General features: G+C 41.8%; 2 protein-coding genes across 7 annotated transcripts in view; one reads left to right on the top strand and one right to left on the bottom strand.

The window, feature by feature from the left end:
• LYRM1 (LYR motif containing 1) lies at positions 1–12,198 on the bottom strand. Of its 3 annotated transcripts, XR_010374632.1 has the most exons (5): positions 12,064–12,198; positions 4,619–4,777; positions 3,815–3,907; positions 1,871–2,157; positions 1–1,025 (listed from the first exon to the last, which is right to left on the bottom strand). XR_010374632.1 is itself a non-coding variant. In XM_064461772.1 (4 exons), exons 1-4 carry the CDS (start codon positions 12,103–12,105, stop codon positions 2,041–2,043), a joined length of 411 nt encoding a protein of 136 aa, XP_064317842.1. In that variant the 5' UTR covers positions 12,106–12,198; the 3' UTR covers positions 1–2,040. The 3 variants fall into 3 exon arrangements, 2 of the variants coding, with proteins under 2 accessions (XP_064317842.1, XP_064317843.1); XM_064461772.1 differs by having other exon boundaries at positions 1–2,157; XM_064461773.1 differs by lacking the exon at positions 12,064–12,198 and adding an exon at positions 9,364–9,555 and having other exon boundaries at positions 1–2,157.
• DCUN1D3 (defective in cullin neddylation 1 domain containing 3) overlaps positions 12,162–27,448 on the top strand; it is a 26,223-nt gene continuing 10,936 nt past the window's right edge. The window contains exons 1-2 of one of the 4 annotated variants that reach the window (XM_064461766.1): positions 12,162–12,303; positions 23,124–23,199. The gene's annotated coding sequence lies outside the window, so the exon portion shown is untranslated. Of the gene's footprint in view, positions 12,304–12,331; positions 12,784–12,803; positions 12,979–13,017; positions 22,212–23,123; positions 23,200–27,448 lie in introns of those variants that run through there. The other 3 variants (XM_064461768.1, XM_064461770.1, XM_064461769.1) reach the window with 3 other exon arrangements.

Here is a 27,448-nt window from a genome sequence, read left to right on the forward strand (position 1 = left end):
TGCTCATTTACATAGCTGTTTATTCACCTGATGAGTCACAGCATCAGTACCTTCATTAGTCACATGAATTTTAACAATTAAAAAGATTCAAATGATAGTTTAATGACAAAGAATGAGCCTAAGCTTCCATTCAAAACAATTGTCTGCACATTTTGGGTTGGCTCAGTTGATACATCTCTACACTGGTGTATCAGAAAAGACTGTATTTGGACTTTTTACAATGAAGGATTAAGCAGTGTGTATAATCATGTTATTTTTTGCTGTCTTTATTCCATCCCCCTTTTCTGAAGCTAAAGGAGTTTTGTTTCGTGTCTTCCTGGCAGCAGTAAATTTGCAAAGCTCCCACTGACAGGCAGAACAACAGCATTTTACATGTTACTTCCCACATGAGGCATTCCCAGGAACTAATTACATGGGAATAGATACCTTTGTGGACTGGAGCCATAAAGGGTAGTGAGAAATTGGGCTAGCCAGTACCTGTCATGCTGACTTGCTCTTCTCATTGTTTCCTTGTACTTTTTCATCCACATGTATTTTTTTCACCCTTACAAGTACATTCTTGAGGGACAAACTGTCATTCTGTTCTGCACATGACCATTTTTAACTTATTTTTAAGGCAGAAAAGAATACTTCTTTGCCATTGTCTGTTAGGGCTTGGAGAGGTCAGGATGAGTTGCAGAGTTCAGAAAATGAGATTTCATTGGTTTTGCCCGCTTTAATAGGAAATAACATACACTGCATTTTTTAAATTTGCTTTTTTGCCACCATTAACTTCTCGCTGGAATAGGTCACCACTTATACCTGCTGTCCTCAAGGCAGCTGTGGGCTGTGCTTATGTAGTCTCCCAGTACAGCATGGCTCTTGTCCACATCTTGGTCTCATTGAGCCTTCTAGCCTGAAGGACAGCAGGCTCCACTAACTTTCCTGAAGAGAATTTGTAACAGCCTAGTAAAGCCAGAGGACTCAAAAGGAGCCAAAACAATTGGTGGCCAGCGAGGGAGAAATTTTTTTCTTTTCACTTCTTTCTTGAGGCACCTGCAAAACAGAAATACCCCTCAAAGTTAAGAGACTGAAGAGATAGTTGTACATACTTTCTTTTAATAAAGTTGGGGTTCCATCCATAATGAAAGAGTTAAAACCTAACACTAAAATAATTGTTGAGAAAGCCAGTGTGCTGATTATGTTGAAAAGCTAACTATGTAAAAATGCAGTGAAGACACCCAGAGCATCTTAAGCTTGCTCCCATAGTGATACCCTGAAGGGAGACTTTTCAGTCAGTCTGTACATGGGAACCTGAGGAACCCAGCACTGGAATGTTTCACTCTGAGTTGTGTAATGGCATTCCAAACTTTGCATTTCACATCCACACCCTCTCCAAAGGAAGGCAATAAAAAAGCTGACATAGAGGCTCTAGGCCACTCCTCTGCAGTTTGCAAAAAGGGAAAAGGAGTGGTAGCATTTCTGCTGCCTCTTTGCTACTGTCCGTTTAGAAACAATACTTCACTGTAAGGCTACTATGAAACTGGAACATTTCTGCACGGACAACAGGCAGAGCAGGGACAGGAGAGGAAGGAGTGCAGCTGCACGATGCAATCACTGTATTCCCACTTGCCCTTGGAAGCCCTGGAGGCACTGTGTCTTCTTGATTCTCCTGGACTTTCTTGATTTTTGCTGACCCTTACACAAGGCACTGCCTTGAATTACAATTGAGCATGTATAATCCTCAAACCACCAGAGAACCCTGCTATAGATTAACAGAGTTTGAAACCCTGCTTAATTTGTCCTGATGTCAAAGTAATCTTTGTATCACACCTCACTCCTTGAAAAGTGTTACTTTTATTGATGAGTCAGTGGTTGAAATGTAATAAACTCTAGACCAACCTTATCCATTATATGCAATGTATCAGTTAGCTTTTTGGCCTCAGGAAATGTGTGAGCAAGTGACCAAAACAGCTTCATTCACAGTTGTGCACGCAAATCACCTGGATTACAGTCCACATCTTAAATGATGTGACCACACATCACAGCTTAAATGATGGGTTATGAAACTTCATCATGGGATTTCAGGTATATTGGCTTTGAAATCTTCCTTAACTTTTCCTGGTTTCGCAACGTGCGGCCTTGTTTATGGGCAAGACCCATAGGAGGCAGATGGATCTGGAAAAGAAAATCCCACGAGTTAGGTGCAAATTCAGAAGCTACAAGAAAAAGAAGGCATATATACAGACTAGGTTTCACTGAATTTTAAATAATTTCTTCACACTGTGGAGAGGGCAACCGTACCGTCTCAAACCAGATTTCTAGGAGGAGCGCTTTCTAAGAAGTGATTAGTGGTGTAACTTTCAGACCCTAAATGCTGTGTTTATTAAAATCCTATATATTTTAAGCTTTAGTGACCTTGTTTTGTAGCTTGGTATCAGACTGTAACGATAAAATACTTTTTGAAATAGGACTGCTGACAATGTTCCAGAACAGTAAGACCTAGAAAACCCTAAAAAGTTCTGAGTAGATGTCTTAAAGCAATGTGTGCTTTATTCATACCTAGCTAACAAGTCACAAAATAACCCGAAACTGTATGTGTTGAAAGACTGCCTTCTTACTGTCATTATTATATACACTATATTAAAATGCACAATCAATGTCATTGACTCCGCAATCAGAAGAAGCAATGGGTGACACCCTCTTCCTTTGATTGTCAAAGTCTTTATATTTCATAAGATTGTTAGTGGGAGTCATGCAGCTGTATCCCCCCTCCAAGTGATTGAAAAAGTAGGTGTTAGCAGTCAGATGTTATTGTTGCTGAGGCTGTCATCCTGTAAAATAGCTGTTTAGGTGCAAATAGTAGTAAAAGCAGACTAAAGCAGCAACAGAGATTTTTAGAATGTGAAAAATAATGATCATCCAATTTGTGTGAAAGAGCTGATCTAGGTCTAATCCTTTGGGATTTTGAAGCCACTGCAGACCATACACTTTAATTCCATTTCTAGGAGCACTGCTTGCCAGATGTGCATTGTTATTCTATATACTAGAGAAAAAGAAAAAGCTATATGTGAAACAGATGCTAACAGTGCCCATATTCTAGGCAAGCCTCTGATAGTGATACAGTTTAATTTTGACCATGACTGCCTTGATAAGGAAACTACAGATGTGAAAATGTAAACTAATCAACAGGAATAGAGAGGAAGTCTCTATGGGAGGCAGCATAAAGTACTACAGACAGAAGTGACTGGGCAGTGAGGAACTATACGGAATGGTGCAATAGAAGACACTGCTGCAAATTCCAGCATTTTAGTAATCTCCTACACGTTTTTGGACACACGGGAAAAGAAGCAGCAGCATAGGTAGGTGTTTTATAAGACCTGATTTATGACCAGGAGAACAGTTACCAGTAATGTAGGCTATGAAAATTATTGTGTCTATGGCAGATGTAATTAAGTATTTCTATTCTCTCATTCTCTTTTATTATGTAGAAGGATTAAAAGATCTGATTCTGTTACCATCTTTTTCTACATAGTATGATTCCTTGGTCCATCAAGGCTGCCTAAATATTCACAGGCCTTGGGAGTTTAGCTCGTGCAACTCCATTTAGGCTTTGACTCCCTATTTTGAGAAGAAATTAGCCAATTTACAGTGAAGTAAGATGGAGAACATTTCCATATACATTTGGCTTGTCTGGCTCTAATTTAGCATAGCATTTAAATACCAGCTTATCTAAAAATGCAGTGTGGTGACAGTGATGTGAACTTATGTTTTTGTTGTCCAGTGAGAGGTAAGTGGGTTTAGCTGAAGACTTTGTGACTAGATTTATACTCACAGGTCTCGGGTAGGGGATGTTATAGTGAAGTCCAATTTCTATTCTTGCATCACATTCTTCTATACACTGTTTAATCAGCTTTGGATCTGTTACCTAAGATCATACAAACAAATGTTTTGTACAAGTACAGCAATTATTAGTTGGAAGTTCAAGCGTAAATGATGCACAGCCACATGATGTTCTTTAGCTTTTTTTGGCAATCCCAAGGATACAATGATTGTATTTTTCACATCCATAAAAGGTAACATTAGTATTTGCCTTGACTCAACCGTTCTGGGCTTGATGGCGCTGGATATTAAGGCCCAGAGGCTGTCACAACTGAGGCTACAGAAGGAGGTTTTTACCCAAACATGGTATTTTCTCTGTAAAAAGACAATACACATGTAAACTACTAATGCATCCATGAAAAAAACACAGTCACCCATTCATTGCTCTGCAAGGTAGCTAGAAGAGAAAGGGAAGAGACTCCTTAGTCTAAATTGTGTTACCATCCTGTCCAGAAACTCCCTTTGAAGTCAGAAATGTGGTGTAATTTGTGACTTAAATTCATCTTTTGATTTTGCATTACCTCAATTTAGTCCCAGACCTTTTAGACTTCTACAGTAGTTAAAGAAGAGCTGAAATGGTTTGAGTTTTCTTATTACTATTTCAGGGTTGAAATTTAAACTCTAAGCCAAATACACCAGCATTTAAGGTGAATTACATTTTGGGAAATCAACTCTTATATCTTAGCATCTAATCACTTAGAGCAAAGAGCAGAGGAGAATAATTCAAAAATTAAAAAGTGTAAGGACACCCACTTACATTTTTGTTTTTTCGGAATAATGTTTTGGCTTCATTTTTAATGTACTCTTTCTCTTTAATAGTTTCTTCTATCTGTCCTGATGCCGACTGCCATTTTTTGGCTATTCGGAATATCTTGCGGTAAAGGCCAAGAACTTCTTGTCGAGTAACTGGTGTCATCTAAAAAAACCCACAAAACCCCAAACATGCATAAGCATTTGAGTTGCCAAAAGGCCAGCAAGCAGTACAGTTTTTCACACAGTTGAATTAGTTTAAAAATATTTCCACCATCTAAAGCTATGCTGAGCTGTATGAAAAGAACTGCAATAGCTGTAAAGAATAATTAGCTGTTGAAAGCTGAAGACCCAGTCCAGCAAAGTATTTAAACTGATACTTAAATCTGTCTCCATTCAAACTTGCTCAAAGTCAAGCGCTTGCCTTAGTGCTTTGCTGAATCACAAGCCTGGTACAAGAATGCCTGGGCTGTGTTTCACTGCTGTTTTGCAACAGACATTGGGCAAGTCACTGAAACTTTGAGCGTACCCCTTCCTGTGAAATTGTCACACCAATGCCGACCCTATCTTTGCAAAGCATCTTGAAACTCACGAATAAAATACATGATAAAACCACCACGATATTGCTGAAAACCAGTATAGGCTTCAGAGGCTGAGCAGCTTATTTGTGATGCCATGACAATAGGTAGTAATGATTCAGCTGGAGTTTGATGTGATGAAAAGGTGATGAAAGCTATTTTATCTAAGCACTGCAGGAGAGGCAGACTAACTTGGGATTTAGGAAAGTCCTGAATGTCTTGATTTCCAGAGAGCTGTGTACCTGCTGAGCCCGCTGAATCAGCCTCCAGGTGTGATAAGAATCTTTGTCAGAAATCAAGAATGAAATCCTGTTCTTATTCTATATAAATTAGTATTTTATCATGCAAGTGGTGCCACTATTTCATCCCAGACCACAACTATCCCCAAGACAAATCCACTGCTGGAGTAACAGGACTTCTGGCATGGATTAGATTCACAGAAACAATGACTTCTGCTTTGGGGACACCACAACTGTTAAAGATACCTTACTGTCCAAAAGGAAGCTGCAGCAGCACTGCAAATATATGGATATGCAAATATGAGTATGTATATGGATGCAAGGAGGAACAAGTGTCAGGGACAGGATGTTATCTGACTGTCTTGGGACCATTTGTCAACCTGGAGCTCTCATTACTGTGGCTGAATCTACCCTGAAATCAGACCTGTGCGCTGGGAATAGCTCCTTCGGAGGACAATTTCGAGCAGGGTAATTCAGGCACCCTGAACTGCCCTCTGGAGGGAGCACACTCTGCCTCGGTGGTAGAGGAAAAGCTGCTTCCTAATGCATGCACCCGAACTACTGTGGAAAGTTTGGCAACGTGGCTGTCGCTCATCTCCTTGCAGTCTGCGGCAATTCCTAGTATTGTGGGTAGTAGAAGAGGGTTTTGCACCAAAGTCTTCTCAGGCGGTACAGTTCTCCAGTGGCTGCCTCCACCACAGCAGCTGACCTCCACTAATGTTTCAGTACAGTCCTCCTGTGGCTTCAGACAGTAACACCTCACCAAAGTCGGAATCACAGGCACGAACCTGAAGACAGGATTTGGCCCATAGTTCTTTTTGCTAAAAAATCCCAAACTATTAAATCCTAGCCTTTTTTTGTCTTAACTGTTGCTATGATCTAAAGACTTTTTGTTGTCTCATGGACTTTGTTAGGGACCTTAAGAAGTACATACATAACTTTTTCTCGGATTCTTAAGAGAGAACATTTTTATTTGTATTTTAAAACATTTAACCAATCATGTATTTTCCCCCGATACAAAAATGATTCTTCCTACCACAACACCAGCAGAAAGTATTTCTAGTAAATGTTTATGGAATTTCTAGGAAACAAATACGCACAAATAGCTAGGCAGTCCCAGCTATCAAACACTTTGGAATAAATGCTCCACTTTATCCACTCTAGAGCTCCATTTCAGGCAATAAAATTAGTCATACATGAAGCTATGCGTTTACGTGTATCTGAAAAATCATTGCTTCCTTCTGGCAAGTGCATATTTTGTACGGAAAAGAAACAGTTCAATTACAAGGGCTGACCTAGCACAAGCTGAGCCCCCAATCACCCAGAGCCCCTCCAGGCCTTAGCCCTCTGCTTTTATTTGAAGGTGTCACCTCTGGTGGAGCTGGTAATATTCTTTGTTCCCTGCCGACAGCTAATAAAAGGTAGTACTGCACTAGAAACTTTCAGCTTAGGTTTTCACGTAATCCATAAAGAAAATAAGAGGAAAAGTATTGGGAAAAATGTTTAAAATACAAGTTTAAATTCTGATCAACATATCAGACAATTTCCAAGGCCGCAATATGAGACAGTGCATGCCCTTTGCTCAGAGCTGTAACCACACCCGTCGCTTTTGGATTTTAAACATACCAAGAATCTGTTTATAACGATTTTGTTTAAAAGTTTAGAACCAACAAATTTTTTCCCCACTAGTTGCTTCTACTCCCCCACCTAGAACTTATTTTATCTTTCTTTAATTTCTCAGTGTTGGAACCGATACAGAACTGTGTAGCCCCTCATCTAGGCATGGGCAGCGCTTCTCCATTATTGCTGTCTTCCCACATATGCCAGATGATGTAAAGGACATTAAGCACCTTTTCAAGCAACCAGCTGCTGCTGTGGCTCATTTAGTCATTTAGTCAAAAATTTCCAAAATTAAAGACCTGCTCATAAACCATTTCTACAAAGATACGTAAATGAAGGTGTGAGGACCCCTTCACGGGTAGAGGACCCCTGCCTATCACGGGAAAGGATGAGCGCAAATAGGACAAAATTCAAAGCCTGGGTCAGATTCTGATCTGAGTGCGAGCATAAACAGGGAATAATTCCACTGAAAGCAAAATTACTTCCAACTTAAAATGTTGTAAATTAGATCAGAATTTTTTCTTTAGTATAAACAGGGCCCACACCGTCAGAAACGTAAGTGATGGTACAAGTCATGTATCAGGTGTAATTTCATCAAGTGACACTACTTGTATGAGTTTTGTGGGTGTGCAAAATGATTCTGAGTGGGACAGAAAGGAAGATAAGGGAGGCTTTTATGTCCTTGTAGTTACTCATCTTGCAACTTACATCTTTGGCATTTAAATCATAATTATATTTCACATCTCTGGAATGCTAAGTGGATGTTACACCACTTTCCCACTAACACTCATCTGGTGGTAGTCACACCCATTGTTTAACTTCTACCACCCTTCATTTCATTGCAGAACACAGCCCACAGAGGTTAACCACAGGCGTTTTTGTCAAAAAGTACAGGGCTATTGTATTAGCTGAGCAAATTTCAGGTGTTTACTGCAACAAAACAAACCGGGAGAGGTCAAAGGCAGGTCTGTACACACCAACATATCAATGGGAAAAGTGGTAGGTTGCAGGCTGGTTTTGAGCTGATTGTTAGAATTAAGCCTTTGGAGGGAAGCCAAGCGTTGCCTTCCAAATAAGCATTTGTTGGATGCTGTGGCAGAGTTCTGACAATGCAGGGTTGTATCGTTCTTTTGATCTACATGCAAACCCCTGTTATCAACATGCAGATCAAGCACATGAAAAATCCCATTGTATCCAAATTTGCAAAGGAGGCTTGAGCAATCAATGACTTACTGCATGATGAAGATGCAAACTTTTTCATTGTTAATTAAAACAAATAATGTTTTAGACTATAAAATGTATTAAGTTTTTCTTTCAGGAAAAAAATACACATTCCTTTGGATTTTTAGGTGGTTGCCCCAAAAGTTCAATAATCTGAATAATCAGTGAAACACCAGTCGCCTTTTGCTATTGGCAGGTTTGTTTAGAATTTAAATTAAAAGTTTATGTAAAAATAAGGAAAGGAATCTGTCAACTGCGCTGTAAAGCGACCCCAGTGGCACACTGTCAAAACAAAGTTAGGACAGAAGGGAAGCTGCATGGAGACTGACTGCTTATATATGAGCAGCTGAATTACAGCTGCTTCCCAGCAAAGGATGCTTGGCTAAGAATGCGCATCCAGCACTCTCCTCCTATCTGCACAGCTTCTTTGCTGAAGTTTTAAGTCTATTTTATTTCATCCTTTCTTTTCAATTCAAGCATTAGCTACTCACTTTAAACATCAAATCTGCCAGCATCGAGTACAGAGAGGATTTTAAGAAACAAAGGGTGAAAGTAATAGCCCATGGGAAAAAAAAAAAAAAAGGGTATTTTAAAACAATAGATCTCTTCTTTTACATCCCAGCTAACTAGGGCATGCATTAGTAACACACACTTGGTACTGATGCTGAAACCATATTGGCTCAGGGGAGGAGATGGTGGGGAACAGAACTCTGCATGAAATAATTTGAAAAAGCAGCTTTGAACTTCTCAGAAATAAAATGTTTTATTTAGGAGCAACACAACTTCAATTTGACAGCTGGTTTGCTACTGGCAATGAGTCCTAAAGATACAATGACAAACTGCTGGGCTGATTGCCTTCTGAATCAAGCTATGATTACATTTCTGTTATGGAAATAAATGACAATTCAAAAGCATAGTGTATCAACATTATAGTATGGAACATCACCAGCTACAGCCTGTATGACAATCTATATGCCATATTTTCAAATGCACTCTTTGGCTAGTATTTATTTAGAGAGATGCAAAAAACTGCATATCTGGCTTTTTAAAATTTTTTTAAAGAACTAAATTATACCACTTAGCCAAAGAGTTACCTGCAGTCTTTCTCCTGCTGCTAATGCAAAAGATAATCAATCATTCCTTTCACAGCTATCCACAGCAACTAGAGGTCAGTAATCCGTATTCATCTTTCATGCAAGTCTGCCAAAATGAGTCTGCGGTTCTTAAGGCAGCAATGAATTTGGTCTGTCATTTCCTTGAGGGCCAACAACTGAAACAATGAGTTCCTGTGGCACAGGGAAAAGAGAAGGGGTCACAGATTCCTGTGATAGCTGGGCAGGTCACATGCCTTCCAGTGATACTAAATTTCAAAATCCAATGTCCACAAAAGTAATTTTCTTTTACTCAAATCAATGACTTAGTAGCCTGTGACAACTAGTACTCTGCAAACATCGACCACGTGCAGCTGCAGCATGTACCTAGCAAAGTAAAAACTCCATTTGATTTTCATTCTTGAACATTCATACTCTTTTTTAAAGATTCAGCCAAAACCATCATAGCAAAACTTCAATCACAGCTAAAATATTCCATCTCCACATGGTGAAAAACAACGCAAAATGAAAGATCATATTCTTCCATGATGGTGTTACATCCTCATTTCTACCAGTGACACAACCCTGTAAATTTCAAGACGTCCATTAAGGATTAATTTGCCTCCAAGTATTTCTCACTGTTTCCATCTACAAGCTGCAATCATAAATCTATGCAGATTTGGTGAAAAAGAACTAAGTTACTGAATCAAGTTATTCAGTAACAATATCTAAAAGCAAGATGACTTTCACATGGGTTTAGGTTTTGTCATGCCAGTATCTTTCTGCTGGCAAAATTAAGTGATCTGAAACACCGATTGACACCTTTGAACCAGCCTCTAAGTCTTTTTACTTGCACTGATCATCAGCTGGGATAAGAACTCTGCCATTCTATTCATGCCTCGGATTTCTGACTGAACTTGGATCTCTTAAGCTTTCTCTTACATATGAAGCGGTCTTTTGATGAGAAAAAAGGAAACTGCATGCAAAGAGAATATCATTAAATAGTAAAAGCAAGGACTTGGATTTTATCACTGGTTTTCCTATGTAATTTCAAGTAAGTGAAATTGCAGAAAATTAAGATTCTACAACAATCTCTTCATTTGAATAAATGAAAGTGGAAACTCTTAACTAGGCCCTTTTGATCACAGAGTTTCCATTTTCTTAGTCTGAGGTGGTCGAGGCACTATCTGGTTTTAGGAGGACATAGACACTCTTGCTCTGGGAGTGCCTCTTGTGCCGTAGTAGTAGCCTCCAGAAGAACAGAAATGCTGACTTAAGACTCTGGAAAGGGGGAGGGGAAACAAAAAATTGCTTTCCATATTACTTAGCTTTCTCCTGAAAAGCACGCAGTGTCCAGGTAAACTCTAATGCAGCATGAACTTGTCTCTAGTCTTGTGCAACCCTGTCGCTCATGCTTTCATACATTTAGAACCATTTCCTCCTCCTTCGTGTTTAGTTCTCTATTAGTTACAAGCAGAGAAAGAGGTTTTAATGCACTGCAACAAATTTAGCCGAGAAAATGAAGTCTCAGCTATCCTTGGATGGCCTTGCTTATATAATATAGAAGCATACAGAAACGTAGCACATTGACACAAAACCCAGTATGGATTTATGCACCTTATTCATATCTTGGCTCTGAGTCAAATGCAACTGAATGCATGAACAGAAGTATTTCCCAGCATTGGAACTGCTCCCAGACTTGAGAATGGGTGTCAATATTAACGCCAGCAGAGAAACAATCATCCTTTCCCCCTTTCTTACTTTGTTCTGTGGGTCATTTAGTAATACTTGTTTCATGAACCTTCTGCTTCAGTTTCCAAATGCTTTGATCCCAGGACATTGATAGATATGATTTTCAGTCACTATTTGAGAGCCATAGCTGGGTATACAGCAAAAAAAATTGTTTTCTGGAAATCAAGTGTGGGAATCCCATTCCAGTTTGGGAGTTTTGGAACAAAGCCCCACATGGTATTTGCACTAGATTCCCCTGAATGGTGTGTACCAGCCTTTGGGGCCTCCTGCCTCACAGACCACAAGGGCAGAGGGACACAAGGTCAGGGGAAGCACCACTCTGTCCCTCCCAGAGTCTTACCCTGGTTTCTGTGAGGAGAGGACCCTCAGGCCCGGTGCTGACGGGGCGGAAGGACACCTCCCTGACACGAGCTCCAGGTCAGCAGCAACTGCAGGCCCAGGTGAGAGGTTGAGGACTTGTTACGCACAGGACCTTCCCCACACCACCTGGGAGCTGCGCCACCCCACAGCCATTCCCGCAGCCACCGGTGTCACGGGCACAGGGACTGGCTGAGCAGCCATGCTCCTCGCTCTGCGGGTCAGGCCGACGCTGGCAAAAGCCACGGCCAGGCAGCACAGGGCGGGCAGTGACACTGCGGTGACAGAGGGATGGCCGTGGCACTCGGCAACCCCGCGCAGCCTCTGCACCACACAGGGCTGTTACCAACGCTAAGATGGCGCTGGCCGCCCCCACCCCCGCCATTGCCCGGAGCCGCCCGGCCGCCGGGGAGCGCTGCTAGCGCGGGCGCCCTTCTGCCCCCCCCGGCGGCCGGGACGGCACTGCCCCCGCAGCCAGGCGGAACCAACGAGTGAAGCGGAGGGGCTTGGCCAATCCCGCAAACCTCCAGCCTCTCCCCTCCTCTCCGACCTCCCCGCACGTCGGCCTGCCCGCCGTCCCGCCCCTCGCTTCACCTTCGGGAAGCAGCGCGCCGAGGCCACGCTGCCCGTCTGCATGCGGTGGTTGGGCCCTGCTAGGCCTCGTCTCCCAGCTTCGGTGGGTGAGGGAGGCCGCCACCTGCCGCCCTTCTTGCCCTCACCGTGCGTGCGGCGTCGGGTACGCCGCCGTACGTCAGGGCGCGGCGCCGCCAGCTGAGTGCTCACCCCCGGAAGTGATGCAGGGAGGGGGAGGCAGTCTCGCAGGGAGCCGCGGAGGTGAGTGAATTGGACCATGTCTCTTCCCGTCCGCGCCGGGCTGCGGGCGGGGGGACGGCGGCGGCGGGAGCGGCGCGGGGCTCGGCTGGGCTCGGCTAGGCTGGGCTCGGCTGAGCTCGGCCCGGCCCGGCCGGCAGCCTCGGCGGTGGTGGGGGCCGTCGCTCTGCCCCTCAGCCCCGCCAGGGCCGGTTGAGCGCCGGGGGCCCCGCGCCGCCGCCCCCTCAAGACGGGCCCCCTCGAGCCGCCGCCACAGCCACCCGGCCGCCAGGGCTGGCAGCCGCCGGGACGGCCCGCCGGTACCGGTGTGTGCGGCCGGAGCCTCCCCCGGCGCGGCGCGGTCCTGCCCGGGGCGCTCCGCCGGCGGGTGTTTGCTGCCTCCGGCTCCGGCTGGGCGCAGGCCGGCGCGGCCGAGGCGCAGCGCTGGATGCCGCCGAGCCGAGCCGCCCCTGCCCGCCGCGAACTCGGGTGCCCCAAGACACGGTGCTGGCTCGCTTCGGCGGGGGGTGTTATTTTCTTGTTTTCCTGCGCCGGTGTCTGCCATCTGCAGGTTCCTAAAGCGTTTCCCTGACGAGCCACCTCTCTGCGTGCTGCCCGCATCCCTTCCCGGGCCGAGGAGATCAGCTGCTTTGTTCAAACACTCTTCGTGCCCAGCCTTTACGCGTGTAATGTTAGAAGGTGTATATTCGTAGCGTTTTCAGGAAAAAGGCAGAGAGATAAAACGTAGAGCAATTTATTTCCAAGACATTTATTGTTACCTTGAACATACTGCCTTTGCGCAGCCACTTCCCTTTTTAGTTTAGCTTTCCCTCCGTCTCCTGAGTACGTTTACCCTTCCTGTGAAAGCTGCAGTCAGCGTTAATCACTTACTCTTTGGTGGTACTAATAAGCTGCTCACAACAACTTAAATTGTAACTTGCATAATCGGCGTTTCAAGCAAATATTGATTGAAAGAATATGCCTTTCCTATTAGTGCTGTGGTTGCTGGAAAGAATAATTGATTGTCTTTTAAATAGTTAACATAGCTGATATGCTGCCCTTCAAAGTGTTACACTGACAACTGAACAGTCCGATGCCAAATATCAGAATACAGCATTGATCTGTAGCTGGTAACTTTTTTAAATGGTAGTGTCTGCTACATAATTTAAAGGGGTAATAGGTTAAGTGCTCTGGAAGAAGAGGTATAGCTGTACAAACAAAAAGCACAGAATTGCCTTACCTTTCTGAAAATTACAGACAAGCCTCACTGGCAGTTGTGTAGTTGTGCTGCAAGATCTGTCTTTTTTTTGGAGAGAAGAGCTGATCAAAAGACATCTCTGCTAAATATGTTCTTATTATCTGTTTAAGAGCCTTTTTTTAAACAGTTAACATGTAACTATGGTGTTAGTGTGTTATCTGGGCTAGCAATGGGAAAAGAGAATGTCTGAGTACTGGTTTTCCTTGGGCACCTCTGAACACTGCTTTGTGTTTCCCTGGTAAAAGATAATCCTTGGAAAAGAAAACATAGTCCCTTGGTTAAATTGCATGTGCAAGTAGAGCAATCTGACTGCATGTTCTTGTCAGTTCTGTACTTTGTCTTTAAAATTTTCCCTGCACAGGTGTGTTATTGGTCTGTGGAAAACCTTCATAGCCCTTTACATGGAAGGCTGCATGCAGTCTAAAGTGAAGATTTTCTGCACATCAGCAGAAAAAGGAGAGCTTGTGACCTGTGTTGAACTAGTTCAGATTTGCAAAGTACAACTGGCTTTACAAACTTACTGCAAATATCAGCTCTTGTAATGATTTCTGAAATTCTGATTATTTCCTAATAGCAAGTTATATGCAGGCATGAATTATTATAATCCTTAAAAAATTTCACAAAACTATTAAGGAGGGGAGTTACAGCTTTGGTACTACTTGTTGCTCAATGTGTTGCTTTTGAAATTGCTTTCATCTTGAGACTGATAGTCTGCAATATGATCTGTAACCAGCTCCTGAATCTTTAAGGCTGGGTTAGGTGCCTTCTCTGCAGTTTCCTGCTTTATTTTGCAGTTGAACATTGTTGTGTTCACAGCAAACTCTAACTGCTTTGCGTCAGTAGTTCTTATAACTTGTTGATCTTGGAAATTCATTCATAATTACATCTTGCTTCCATATAGCATGAATTGTATTAAAAAAAGGTGGTCAGGTGAACTGAAGGGGTGACTTTGAGAGAAAACTAAGAACAGCTCTTTGGAAGACTGTAATGGAAATTAGTTAAAGTAGTATATATTGAGCAAGAGGGCCTGCCAGGCAGTTTGACAGACTTCTAAGACAAAGGGACTTGTTCTGACAAATTCATGTGTGGATGAGGAAGAGGCTTGGTTCTGCTGCTTTCTTTGGTTCAGCTTAAGGAACAGTATCTGTGTGTATGTATACTGGGGCAGGGGAATATAAAGTAGATGAAAAGGGGGTGGAAGAATGGGAGATAAACATGACTTCTGAACTTGCATTTCCTCATGGCAGAAAAGGATGTAAAGGCAGTTTGGGTATACAGAGATGGACAGCTGCAAGTCGGTAGGATTGCGAGTCCCCCAGTACTGCTCAGCACTCAGTGTTCTTTATTGGTGCTGGGAAAGTATTGATAAATTTCATTTAGAGCCTTGGAGCTCCAGAAAACCCATCGTGGTGGGGTTTTGGCAGTTTGTAAGAACTTGCAAAGTGCAGAAACAACGTTATTGTTTCATTAGGCACATGGGTCTGTAGTAGTGAATGTAACAGGAAAACTCTGCTCTGAGTAAGAAGAGGCTATAAAAATAAAGGCATGGCATGTTAGAAAAACAGTCCTTTCTTTCATCCTCATTCTTAAAAATAAAGAAGGAGCTGAAGATTGGTAGCCAGAATTCTTGGAGATTGAAAGAACGATCTGTAAACACTTGAGAGACTTGGTAGTTGCAAGAAGATAAGAGGGAACCCCCTTAACAGCCTTCATCAGAATTCCTGAATTGGGCTCCTTCGCTCTGGCTGCTTCTCCCTAGGGGTCTGCATCTTATCTTGCTGGCTTCCTTTCCTCTATTTGCCTCTGACTAATAGGCTTTGTCTTCTGGTTACTGGAAGTCTAATTTTTTTTGTTGTCTCTTCCCCCTTCCTCCTTTTAAAAGTACTAGATTAAATGGCTGTAATGTTTTGCAGATTATTTGCATTGGTGACATGGATTAATTGTATACTTGACTCTAAGTTATTCAGCAGTAATGACATAGTAACTTGACTTGAAACAATGGTAATTTCATGGTAATTGTTCAAGGCGAATGTTGCCTCTTGTAAAGAGCCACCTGCAGTTTACCCCCTGTAAACATATGACACCAGTAAACTGTCTGTGCTGGTTTTCTTGGTGTCTCCTGTACAGTAAGTTGTCTCAAGTGTGTCTTTTGAAAGAGTCAGCTATCTCTCTCGTCCCCTCCCTCCTGCCCCCCTTGACTCTAGTTTGAGTGAGGTAATTACAGGTCTGGGTTGAAGCCTTCCCAGGGAGTGATCAGAAAAGCCAAGACTTGCAGATGTGCTCCCATCGTTCGCTTGTCCCTTTACTTCACCCTTTTATGAGAAGGTTTTGTGGAACCACTCAGCTATTGGTAACTGGCTGTCAGTGAGCAAGTCTGAGAGCCCCGGGGGTGGTGGTGGTTGGCAAACCAAAGGGGAGCTCTGCTTTTCCTTCACACAAATGCCGGTATTCTTCATGGTGAGATAAGAAGGTTCTCCTTGTTACAGTTTGGTGATGTTTTTACCTTCTGATCTCAGTGTTAAGCAAAACAGAGCAAATAGGGAAGAGAAAGTGAATCAAAGCTTCTTGCCTAAAAGATAATCTGAGAACTAATCCATTTAGACTTGTTATGTCTCCTTTTTATCCATGTGTCTTGGGGGGCAGCTCTCCAGTCCAATGATCTGAATCTTGAAGAAAGCAGAAAATCTGGATTTTATGTAAAGGTTATTTAAAAGCAATGGTTTGCTCCTAGAAGAGTGACGGTTAGGGGACTACTTAGCTGTAAGTATTAAAGAACTCTTTCACAGAAGTAGGAATACTGTAGGGAAACCAACAAAAGCATAGGTGGTGAGACAGGATTCCAGTAAAGAGAATGAGCTAGTATAGTCTTCTGGTGTCTCAGAAAGAATAGTTATAAATGCTGTTCTGTCTGTGACATCTGTTTTGTGAAAGACAAAACTTACTTAGCAAAATGTGAGAATGCTGCTACTGACCTCCTGTCACAGTTTGTTATTCCCAGAAAGTCAGACCGCCAAAGACAGTATGACAGTCATAGTTATTTGTTGTCTCACTTTTCCTATTTAGTGAACATAAGTGGGGTTTTTTTAAAACCAAAAGGATTATGTGCTCCTGGAAAATACCAGTCTTATTTTTGCATCTACGTAGTAGCAGAAAGTGGCAGTTTTCAGTTCTTACTCTGAAATTTTCTAGTGTAACACCACCTTTCCTTCTGTAACTTTGAAACATGTAATGTAGTCAGTCTTATCCTTTGTTTTGAAATTGAAAGGGAGGGAGAAAAATCATCCTAATGCCTATGATTATGGGAGGTGTGTATAGCTTAGTAATAGACTTAGAAACACAAATGTCCTAGAACTTGGTTTTGGTCATATGCTGACTGTTCAATATTTTCATTGCAAATGTATCTGTACAGAAAGCCTTGAGAGCTCTGGGTCAGCACATAAATGGGCAGTCTGGAAGTGCCAAAAGTCTGATGTATACTAGCTTCAGGCACAGTTAACTGTGCTTGGAGTTAGTGATTATGTCTCATGAAGCTCAGGGTAGATACCTACACAGCATATGTCTCTTGTGAGACACAGGTCATCAAGTGAAATCAAGATATATGAAAACTTATTAAAAGAACCATGCATGTTGGTTGAAGCTGCCACTAGATTTCTCAAGGAGAGCTAGGAGTCTCAGTTATAACTAAAGACTGAAGTTCAAGTATTCAGAGGAGTTCCTGGTAGAGTTAACATCTAAATACTGCAGCATCCTTTGTACAGTGTTAAATGTTAGTGCCATTCACTGTAATAGGGAAGTTGGGACTCAAGTAGAGAGAACTTGGCTCTCTGCAGGTGGCTTTGTGTATTTTCTGCTTTAAAAACTGCAGTCAGTTTAAAAATCCAAGCATATGCTCTTAAAGCACTTTCAGATGCCAGTCCTTTCACTTAGAGCAATTCTTTGTATGTAACTTAAATATGATTCCAGTATTTACTTGGTCAGCTGGTAATGAAGTTCCTGCACAACTGCATGAAATGAGTGATTCTTTTGGCTGGCAGCCTGTAAACTATGTTATGCTTACTGAGATGGCTTACAGGCCTTCTGTAATCTCCTTATGAGCATCTGCTGCCAGAAGTGATCTTGTGAGGGGGTCTGGATCTTGTCTTTAGACTTGTCCCTTTGATGCCCTGTTAGGTGGCTGTATGGGTCACAGTTCTCACAGCTGCTTTGTGCTGGAGATGGGGCACTGTTCACCAGAGCTGCTGGAAGGACTTCCTGTTTTTTGTGTGATTGGTGTGTCTTTTTCATTGTCAGAAGTATAAAGTTATTCACTTATTACAATTAGTTTAAAGCATATCTTATTATTACAGAAATCACTTGATATCTACCTGAATTATATTCAGCTGAATGTAATGGAAGAAGGTACCTCAGCTGCTTTGAGGTGATATCTGCTGGCAGAACCCGGTGCAAAAGAAAAATCTGTGTGCACTTAGCTCAGTTTAAAAGTAAATGTTTTTTTCCATTGCGGAGCGGATTGTAGACCGAGGTGGTTTTCCAAAGTTATTCTGGTTTGGCTGCTTGCAGTTTTCCGTAGATTAAGTTACGGAATTGACTGAGACAGAGTAAGGTAAATATTTGTAGCACAGCTACTTTCAGATGCTTACAGTGGGCTGCATCTGTGTCAAATATCTGAGGGTCATGATTTCTGTTGGTCCTGTAATCTGCAGCTTTGCTGTAGAGATGTGAACTGGTTGTGTCTGAGCAAAGAGTAGCTCTTCCGCTGGCTTGTGCTGCTTTAATTATTCATAATACATACCGAGGTGCTAAAGGTCTATCGTGCTGTGCAAAAGTTAGTGTTCCTGGAAAAATACTGAAGGATTATTCTTTTACAACTCTTTGCATGTTAAAGGGGAAAAAAAAAAGCCACAAACCTCATCAGATGATGACTTGCTTTTTCGTAAGTGCTGGACCTTGAGAGTTGTATGGCTTTTGACAAGGATCTCGGGGGAGGCAGGGAAGATTGATAGTTTTCAAATGGATGGAGTTGAGTTGCTCAGTGACTGAATCTTTGTTTTTTGAAGGTGGTAGATTCAAACTCATCCAGGGTTTGAGTTATGTGCAGTGAAATAAACAAGTTTGTTCATGTCTAAGTATGTATGAGGTAGGGGATTGGATGGAATCTGGTTGGGGTTCTGGTTTCAGCTTTACTGAAAACTGATGGCTTGATCTTGAACAGCCATGTCATTTGGCTGTCTTGAATTCCCCTATGCATGTTGTCTTGCTCATAGCCTAAATAGACTTCTCAAAACAAGTGCTGTTGTGCTTGAATTAGTTCATTAATTTATTTACATTACAGAAGCACCTGAAGGCACCCTTCTAAGATTATATGTTATTTAGCTAACTGGACTAGGGTTTGCTCTGTGAAAATAAAATAATCCTAACAAATCATTCCACCCACCTAATAAAGTAGGATGAAGCACATAATAGGAAAGGATTTAAGACTTTTTAATGGGGCCAAGTGGAAAAACAATGACTAGTAATAGGTAAGTAAGGTATTGTGTGGTTAAAAAGTGTAAAAGAAAGGGATTTGAGGATGATGCGTCTGCTGAAAAAGCTGTTTAAGGAATGTGCCTTCCATGAGAAAAAGTAATAAGGTACCTTCACTCTCTCTTTCCCTATAATTTTTCACATTATTATTAATTTTTTCTTGAGCTAACCTTGTAAAATTAGCTGTATACAGTGAACTACAAATCCTAAACATCTATTCCATTTTTTTCTTAAGACTACTTGTTGGAGTTGAAACACGAAATGTGGTGTTATACCCTGTGTCTTAGTAGGGTGCTTTTCAAGAGTCCGTAAAACAGGTTTCTTCTGCCCAGAGCCTTGAATGGAAAAATCTCCCTTGAGGTCCCAGCCCTGGACTTGAAGTGACGGCACACCACGTTGAGGTGCAGTTGTTTGTTAAGAGATTTTTGGCTGCTTCCTGGTGAGTGTGGGGCTTCTTCTAGGAAGAGGTTTGATGATAGCTGTGGTTCTTGGCACTGAGAGTTGGCCCAGCATTATGGACTGTAGACATGGGGAAACAGTTTCTGAATCTACTGTTACTTGAGTTGGCTTTTTTTTAAGGTACTTTTGTACCGGCCTCTCTCTTCCCTTCCAAACTAGTTAAGCCTTTCCAGTATGGTCTTAAAGAAGTCCACATCTCATTTGAGAAAGTGTTCAGGCTTCTACCCTGCACATTGTCTGGCTTGCTTTTCCTGTTGACTGCCATTTAGCCTTCTGCCAAGTGGCAACCAAAGCTCTGCATAGTCCCTTTTCATGCATCGGTATAACTAGTTTCTGCTCTGATACAGGTGTGTTTTGCAGAGACAAACTTTACCCAGCGTGATCAGATTTCTAAATCCAGTTTGTTTCCAAAGCTCAAAGCGAGGTTAATAAGAAATAGTTTGTCAGTGTGTTCCAAATCAGGATAACAAAGTTTCCATCTATATGCCCCCAGAATCAAAACGTGGCTGTAGTTCATTGAAAGGTGCTTGAACTGCAGGAAGCCTGACAAACTAATAATTCATTTTAACTAATTGCAGCAGGACTTTCCTGCTTTTAGACTTCCTCTTAAGTAACTTTGCATAAATGTATTTCTGCAGCAGAGGTGTGGAGCAGATCTGTGTGACAGACTGCTGCTAGCACAGCGTTTGGTTAGGGATTTGGTGAGGTGTCTTCTGGGCTAATAAAAGCCCATAATGTGCCTGTTGTGCTGGAGTCAGAGTGCTTTTGCTGAGAAAGTTTCATGGCAGGTTATGACTTGAAATAAGCAGTTTCCATAACTGCTTAGTGATGGCTTTGCTGACCGAAGCTTTGTTTATGCATTAACACTTACGCACCAAGTGCTTTGGTGCTGTAGTACAAAACTCTTAACTGCACACAGTAAAATCTTCCACATGCAGAGCTGATCCTCTGTTTCTGCCTGCTGAAGAGGGAAACGTTATCACTAATTCTTCACTGATTCTCCACAGAAAAGCAAAGTAAGTTGCCTTTTGTGAGAACACTATCAGCCGTTACCCCTGGAAAAGCTGCTGAGGATGAGTGTTGAGGGAGGTGGCAGCTTTGGCGCTGTGGTGTTCTGCAGTGTGATCCTCTGTGCACCAGTGCTCAGGAGAGCCAAAGTCACAGGGGGGAGATAGACACAGGTGCAAAGAGATGCAGGCGAGCAAAACAAAGGTCTCAATAATCCTGAGGGTGCGTGCCGTTTGCTTATTTTCCCAGTGGACTGCTGAGTGGGATTGCTAATGAACGATGCAGGCTGTTTTTCTGAGTTACTGGAGTGTGACGCTCATCCTGCACCAGCAAGGGGGGGTGCTTGGTGATCATAGCATATGGCTATACCTTGCAACCCTGACCCAAGGACTGAATTAAAACCTGTGCCATGAAAGTGTTGATGCTGCTTTCCACCCCTGCCACAGTCGCATGGTGTGATTTAGGATGAAGTCAGCCACAACGTGTTGCTGTGCTATGTATGATACCCTCTAAATACAGACTTGAAGAGCTTGTTTTTCAAACTGCCAACTCATACTTTTTATTCCATATCCCATAATTGTGTTGTCACAGAAGTTTGTGCTTGCCACTACGTTAAAAATTTAAAAAAGGTGAAATGAGCAACTTGGTAGAATAAAAGTAGTAAGAATGGAGGAAGAATTGTAGGTGGCAGTTCTAACAGATATTGAAATTTCTGGCTCCTGGCTTCAGACTCTGTGTGTGTACAGGTCAGCCAATGTGGAAACTACTTCAAACAACCTGAAAAGGTTTGGCTTTTGCTGGGTAAGGCTGAACTCCATCAGATTCAGCTTCTTTTGAACTTGAAATAAGTGTTTGCTTCCAGTATGTGCTGTAGTCAGCTGGAAATGTAGATTTGGTGGATCATAGATTTCTTCCAAAGAAATACAAATCTGTTTGAAAAGTAGTTTGTTGCGTAAAGTTGCCATGACAATGGTTTTTAAAATGTGAAGTGTAAGATGTTGACTCTCCTCTGTTTAAGCAGGCTCCTGGGGGAATGAGGCTGCATGACGCCCTTGTCCCTCCTGTCTCTTCTTTCCTCCCCCAATGATTTGCTTAAGGAAGTATTTAGTTGCAGGGGGCCAAAAGAAGTTAACGTGGAAGTGCCAGGTCTTACATTTTCTTAAATTCTTGACATTCATGGGATGCTATGGTTGAAGAGAAAGAAATCCAAGCTAGTACTTCCACTCTAAGAGAGGCAGGAACTCCTCTGTTCCCATAGATGTTTAAGCTGGCTGGTGGCTGTGCACCCACATAGGGTGGCCCTTTCAGCAGGAGTGTATGCTAAAAGAGCTGTGAGGCCATGGGGCGGGCGGGGCAAAAGGCTTGTCATTTGTGTGGAAGGTGAGGTTTGGAAGCAGAGGATATAAATCCAAAGTGAAGTAGGCTTTTTGGACTATCCATCTCAAAAGTAAATGCCTAAAAATGATTCAGCAGAGACAGATTTTTCCTCTGTGTGTGTCTGTTATGGGTGAAAGTACCACTCCACAGTTTCTAGGGGGTTTGAAGTGTTTTGGATGCCTGCTTCCCCAGGCTTTTAAAAGCTTTGGTCTGAACTAGCTTTTATTTGTTGGTCAAATTTGTCCTAATCCACATATAGGACTCAAGTTTGGGAAAAACTCAACTTCTGTGGAGATTGGCATGTGCGGTAAGAAGTTGTTTCATGGTTGTCTTTCACATCCTTTCCCTACTTCCTACTGAAGAAAGCACTATACAAGCTAATGCTCCCACTTGTCTCCTAAGAAGTAGGTCTCATGTAAAAAGTAAGTATGCAGAAAAGTAGCTTTTGATCACCTGTCTGCTCCCAGATGTACTAACAACTGTGAAAACAAGGCATTTTAGTGTTTCTGTTAGTATGGTAGAGCAGAAGAGCTTTGCCAGAGCTTTCTTGAGTTCTGTGGGCTTAGTTTTGGTTCCCCTCCCCCAATCAGATACAAACAGAGGTGTTGACTGGGTGCTGCAGTTGTAGATCTTGCTACACAAACCAGACATACCTTTGTCTGTTATCTTCTCTTCAGAGCTTTGTGGTTATACAGCAGAGCTGGAAATTTAAGAGAAGTGAAGTTGAACCAGCTCCGCTGAACATGGGAGAACAAACATGGAAAAGAATGTGCTAGAGAATGAGAAAAGAGAATTACTTTCTAGACCCAAATTATGCTTTGCTAGGTGGCAGCTGTCTGGCATTCACAGATTAAACAGCTGCTTAGCTAACATGCATTGACAATGATAGCATGTCCTCTGCTTTGCTTTGAGTGTGTGAAATGAGGAATTAACTCTCCCATGCTGAAAGCCATAAAAGTATCTGGAAGTGTGTGTTTACTCCTAACAAATATTTGAACTTGTCTGTTGTAATCAGTACCTGATCTATGCTCTATGTGACTATGCAGAGTTAATGGTATGTTGTAAGTCAAAAAGTTAAATAGTTTTATAAAATGACAAATGGGTTTTGGCTATGAAGGGTTTTATTAAATGCATAGTCGCTTCTGAGCTATTCGGTGTGTTTTATGGTTTTCATATCCTCTCCTAAATGTAAATATTTGTGTACTCTTTTGTCTTACAGTGTTCCATGTGGAACCCAAGGAGCCTGAAGGAGGCTGTGAAGCTAGTGAAATGATTCCCTGTGTAGCTGAAACTATGTAAGTATTAGATGTTTGCTTACAAGATCACTTGCCCAGCATCAACTGTTAGAGCAGTGATTGCTTCTGGTTCAGCAGTTGCAATGATCCTCTTGTGCCTCCCCAATGGAAAGCTATGTGCATCTGTTCGCAGCTGGAAAAAGATGGGGCGCTCATGATACTGTTCCCTGCTCTCAGTTATGTTAGAAGTTGTGTATGCCCGTCCACGAAAAAGTAGATAATGCATAGTGTAAGAATTTAACAGAATTCCAGACTATGCTCAAGTGTCTGCAAAAAGTTGAGGCTGGGTTGAGGCTTAGTTAAGCTCTAGCCATGTTGTCTTTGCCGTAGCTAGTGAACTGCTGCTCGGGAAGGGATTTAATGGCTGGCTGAGCTGTGTCCCCTTTTGTTATGAGATTTCCTAAATTTGTCTTTGAGGTGTTCTTGAATGTATGGAGGGTTTTTTCCTCTTTTCTCTTGATACTTTGTGTTTTGAAACTCATCGTAAACACCTTCTGATGCAACATTTTATTAAACAGCATAATGCTTGGCTGTGTTTTGTTATTCTCTGGACGTATCCAATAACTTCTATTACTACAATAAAGTCAGTCATTAAAGAAAAATACAGGGTTACTTAAACATCTCCTTTGCATCTTTTCTCCTCTTGCCAGGTCTCCCCCACTTCAGTGCTGCTGTTTTCAATTGTGCCGTTGTGTCTTGTATGACAGAGAATTACTACTGAGTCACTTTGTTGTTTTGTTCCCTTCAAATCTTGGGTTACATGTGATCTGGTCACTTGAAAATGGAGGAAAAACTGATTTCCTTACAGCACTTAAAAAACAAAAACAACACCAAAACATAAAAAAAAGGCTTAAAAAAACGAATCCCAAAACAAAATGTCCCACCAAGCATTAGCAAGGTCTTTCCAATCTTCTCTAAGTTTTCCCTTCCATGTATTGGACAATATAGTTCTACATGTCCTTTGTTTTTAGAGGGTGGCTTTCCTTTAACTGGCTGTATTCACCAGCACTAGTCTTCCTGTGTTTCCAGTCACTTATTCCCTTCTAGAAAGTAACAGAGAACATAATCGTTGAACTCTGCTTTGCAGTTCCTGTTATGTGGAAGACGGCCTCGTGGGCATCTTGGTGATTCACATTTACTGTAGGTTATTGCTTAATACTTGTCTGAGTAATCAAACTTCTTTGGGAGTACTGCATCCTGTAGCACTGAGTATGTTCCAACCTTAGCCCTGAATTTTGATCTTTTTTAGAAGAATGGCAAAACTAGTGGTTAGTGCTGCCTTTTGTTTCTCACTATTATGTTATAAAAGCCTGTCGTGGTAATTTTGCTCTTGGGAACTGATCCTTTTGGGAATTGGTGCTTTGCCACAATCTAGTATAACCTTTGGGTATGTGAGAACTTTATACTTGTAGTTCCTGGTCCAGCTGGGAGAAATACCCCTGCATGTCCTTGTGCTCACTTAACTGTAATCGGCATGACCTAGATGTGACATTTGTTTTGCTCTACAGTTAAATGAGTAGCTCTGTTGGCTTTCCTGAGAGTGCTTTTTCATATTCCTTGATCACTGAGTTTAGTGCAGCTCCTGATGCTGCAATTGGATCCTCTCTCCAGCCTTCCTTAACAAAAGGGCCGAGTTCTCCCACTTGTTTCTATCTCCTTCCGAGGCTCTTGTTCCTTTCATGCCTTGAAACCTGAGTCATGTAGGAAGCGGAGGTGACTAGTAAGTGAAGTGGATCCAGCTCAGTGAAGGCATTTTATAAAAGGGTAACTGATGGAGTGCCAAAAGGCTTTTCTCTTCAAAACCAGATACGTGCACAAACTGCCAGCGGATGCAGTCTGGCTTTTTTTTTTTCCCAAGCTGGTTTTGCTATTTTTGGGGTAGAATGCTTCAAAGTATCTGGCACGTGGCATCAAATTTCATGTAGTAGAAAAGTGAGGAATTGCAGCGACTGTACTTAAGTATCTTCTAGTGTTTGTTCATAGTGAGTAGGATTGTGCTCTGAAAACCACCTTGGCAGGGAGGAAGAAGGAAGAACTCTGTTACTGTAGGGAAGAGCGGTGCGAGTAGAGCCTGGGCAGTGGCCATTCAGGAGCAGCGGTCGGCTCCTTGTCAGGCAAGTAGGTTGGAGTACAGGAAACGTGTTTGTTAGAGGGGACCTCGTCAAATTGCACTCTATGGGTTAATGTTCTCCAGCAGTTTTCTGAAATGGCTCTTGGGACGCTTCCTCATATACAGGTGTTTAATAATGCTGGCTGACCTTCCCTCTGTGTATTGTAATGCTGTCTTTTCATGACAGCAAATGGTAATAAACCCTGTCTGTTTCTTCATAATGGTGATGTCGCTGTGTAGACTTGAATATTAGGTTGTTATCATCATTAATACAAGCCGTTGCTTAGGAAGCATGATAGCATGAGTCACTTCCATTAGGAAAATTTATGGACAGGTTATGTAAGTTAGTCTTGCAGACAGCCTTTTTTTAAAAAAAAAACAAACCACTTTAAATTGGGGTTCCTAAAGTCAATTGAATTCATCTCTGTCCATTACGTTATGTTTGATTTGACTACTACCAGCTACTTTAGAGTACCATTCACTAATGGGCAGCTATTCTTTAGCCTGCCAATAGGGAAAAGCTGTTCCGAATCCCCAACAGCTAATAATTGCTGTTAAGTGTTTGAGCAAAAAGTTTTATAAACTAGCTAAACTCTACTTTAAACTCTATACTAGTTTTTACTCAGGATTTTTTTATTCTGATCCTTTAATTGCATGCTTCTCTCTAAAAATAACTTAGCCAAAGTAATGCTAGATGCCTTTGAGAAACTGGTGGAAGAACAAGAATTAGTGTAAATTGAGCATTTGAATTCTGATTATTTAAGGAGGGGGGGAGGGAAGACTGGTATCTGGGAGTTAATAAACCCCTAAGCAGTAATTTACACTGCGTAGTAATATTCTGTGTCGGTGTAATGAAGAAATGACTGGTGTAGACTAGAGAAGACGATGTTGCTCAGACGCGTGGCAGCACAGGAGCCAGTGCCAGGCTGTACTCTGCAATTCACAGAGAGCAGTGAAGTCCTGAGGACCAGTGAAATTGTCTTTCAGGTTGTTTATGTGGAAGTGCATATTTTAATGAATCCTTTAAAATACAAATGAATAAGAAATTATTCTTTAGTACATTAAATTGAACTTGCCTATAAAAATGATGCTACGAAGTTCATCTTTAAAGCAGTTTGATGGAAGGATGTACCAGATGTTTGTTGCTTCTGCTGCTTAAAAATAGGTTTTTGTTAGTTTTCTGTGTGAGTTATGAGCTTAAGAAAAGGGATTGGGGAGGGGAAGGAAAGCCAAGTAGTTGAAACCAGTCTCTTGGCTGTTGTAGTACTGGCAAAAGTTTGGGTTTTTTTTCCTCATGAAAATGCTTATGTGCTGTTTTGCCAAAACAGGTATAATAGCTGAGAGAAGATTTATGTTTGTAATCCTAGTATCTTGAGACTTCATCTGCACTTGGTGCTGCTGTTCCAATTTGGTTTACACCTTAGAACAGGGGTTCAGTCTCAGAAGAGCTTTACCCAAGAAAGAGTACAGAAAAACTGACATAACATCTATTTCATTTCTTAATTTTTCATTTTTATCTCTTTTCTTTCTTGTTCTAATTCTGTAACCTGGAAGCAGTAAACAGCAAGGCAAACTCAAGTTCTGTGTTTGAGGCTTTTGCCTAACTGACAGCAGAGATGAAATGCAAATAAGTGGGTAAAGGAGGAATATGATAAGCAATTGCTTTCTTGGAGTTGATGTTTCTGAGAAATGGACTGTCCATGGTGTGGCTGCGTGCTGATAGGATAGTGTCAGAGTCTCAGTTTGGTTTGAATACGGAAAATTTAAGAAACCTTTTCTGTGGGTAAAATATCTTTTCCAAATATGCAAGGCTTTAACATTGTGATTTATAAAAACAGAATATGATTAAGTCATTTTGGCATTTTAATGTTTGTTTATTTTTTAAAACTGAACTGGAATTACTACTTATCTGCATGCGTATCTGTTTGAAAAAGTTTCACTAAAAGGGCCCCTTCCCCCATCTGTCCCGTTACCTGAAGGGAGAAGCCCACTTGAAACAATGGATAATTCTTAAACACCATCTTGTATGAAAAGTGAGTATTGCCTCCTTTCTGCAAACATGCTCTGTGTATGTTGTAAGAATAAAAATCTAGATTCCAAATTCTGTTTAAAAAAACAAACGCACAGCCCCCCCACCCC

This window comes from Phalacrocorax carbo, chromosome 10 (genome assembly GCF_963921805.1).
Source record: "Phalacrocorax carbo chromosome 10, bPhaCar2.1, whole genome shotgun sequence".
Classification (NCBI taxonomy): Eukaryota; Metazoa; Chordata; class Aves; order Suliformes; family Phalacrocoracidae; genus Phalacrocorax; species Phalacrocorax carbo.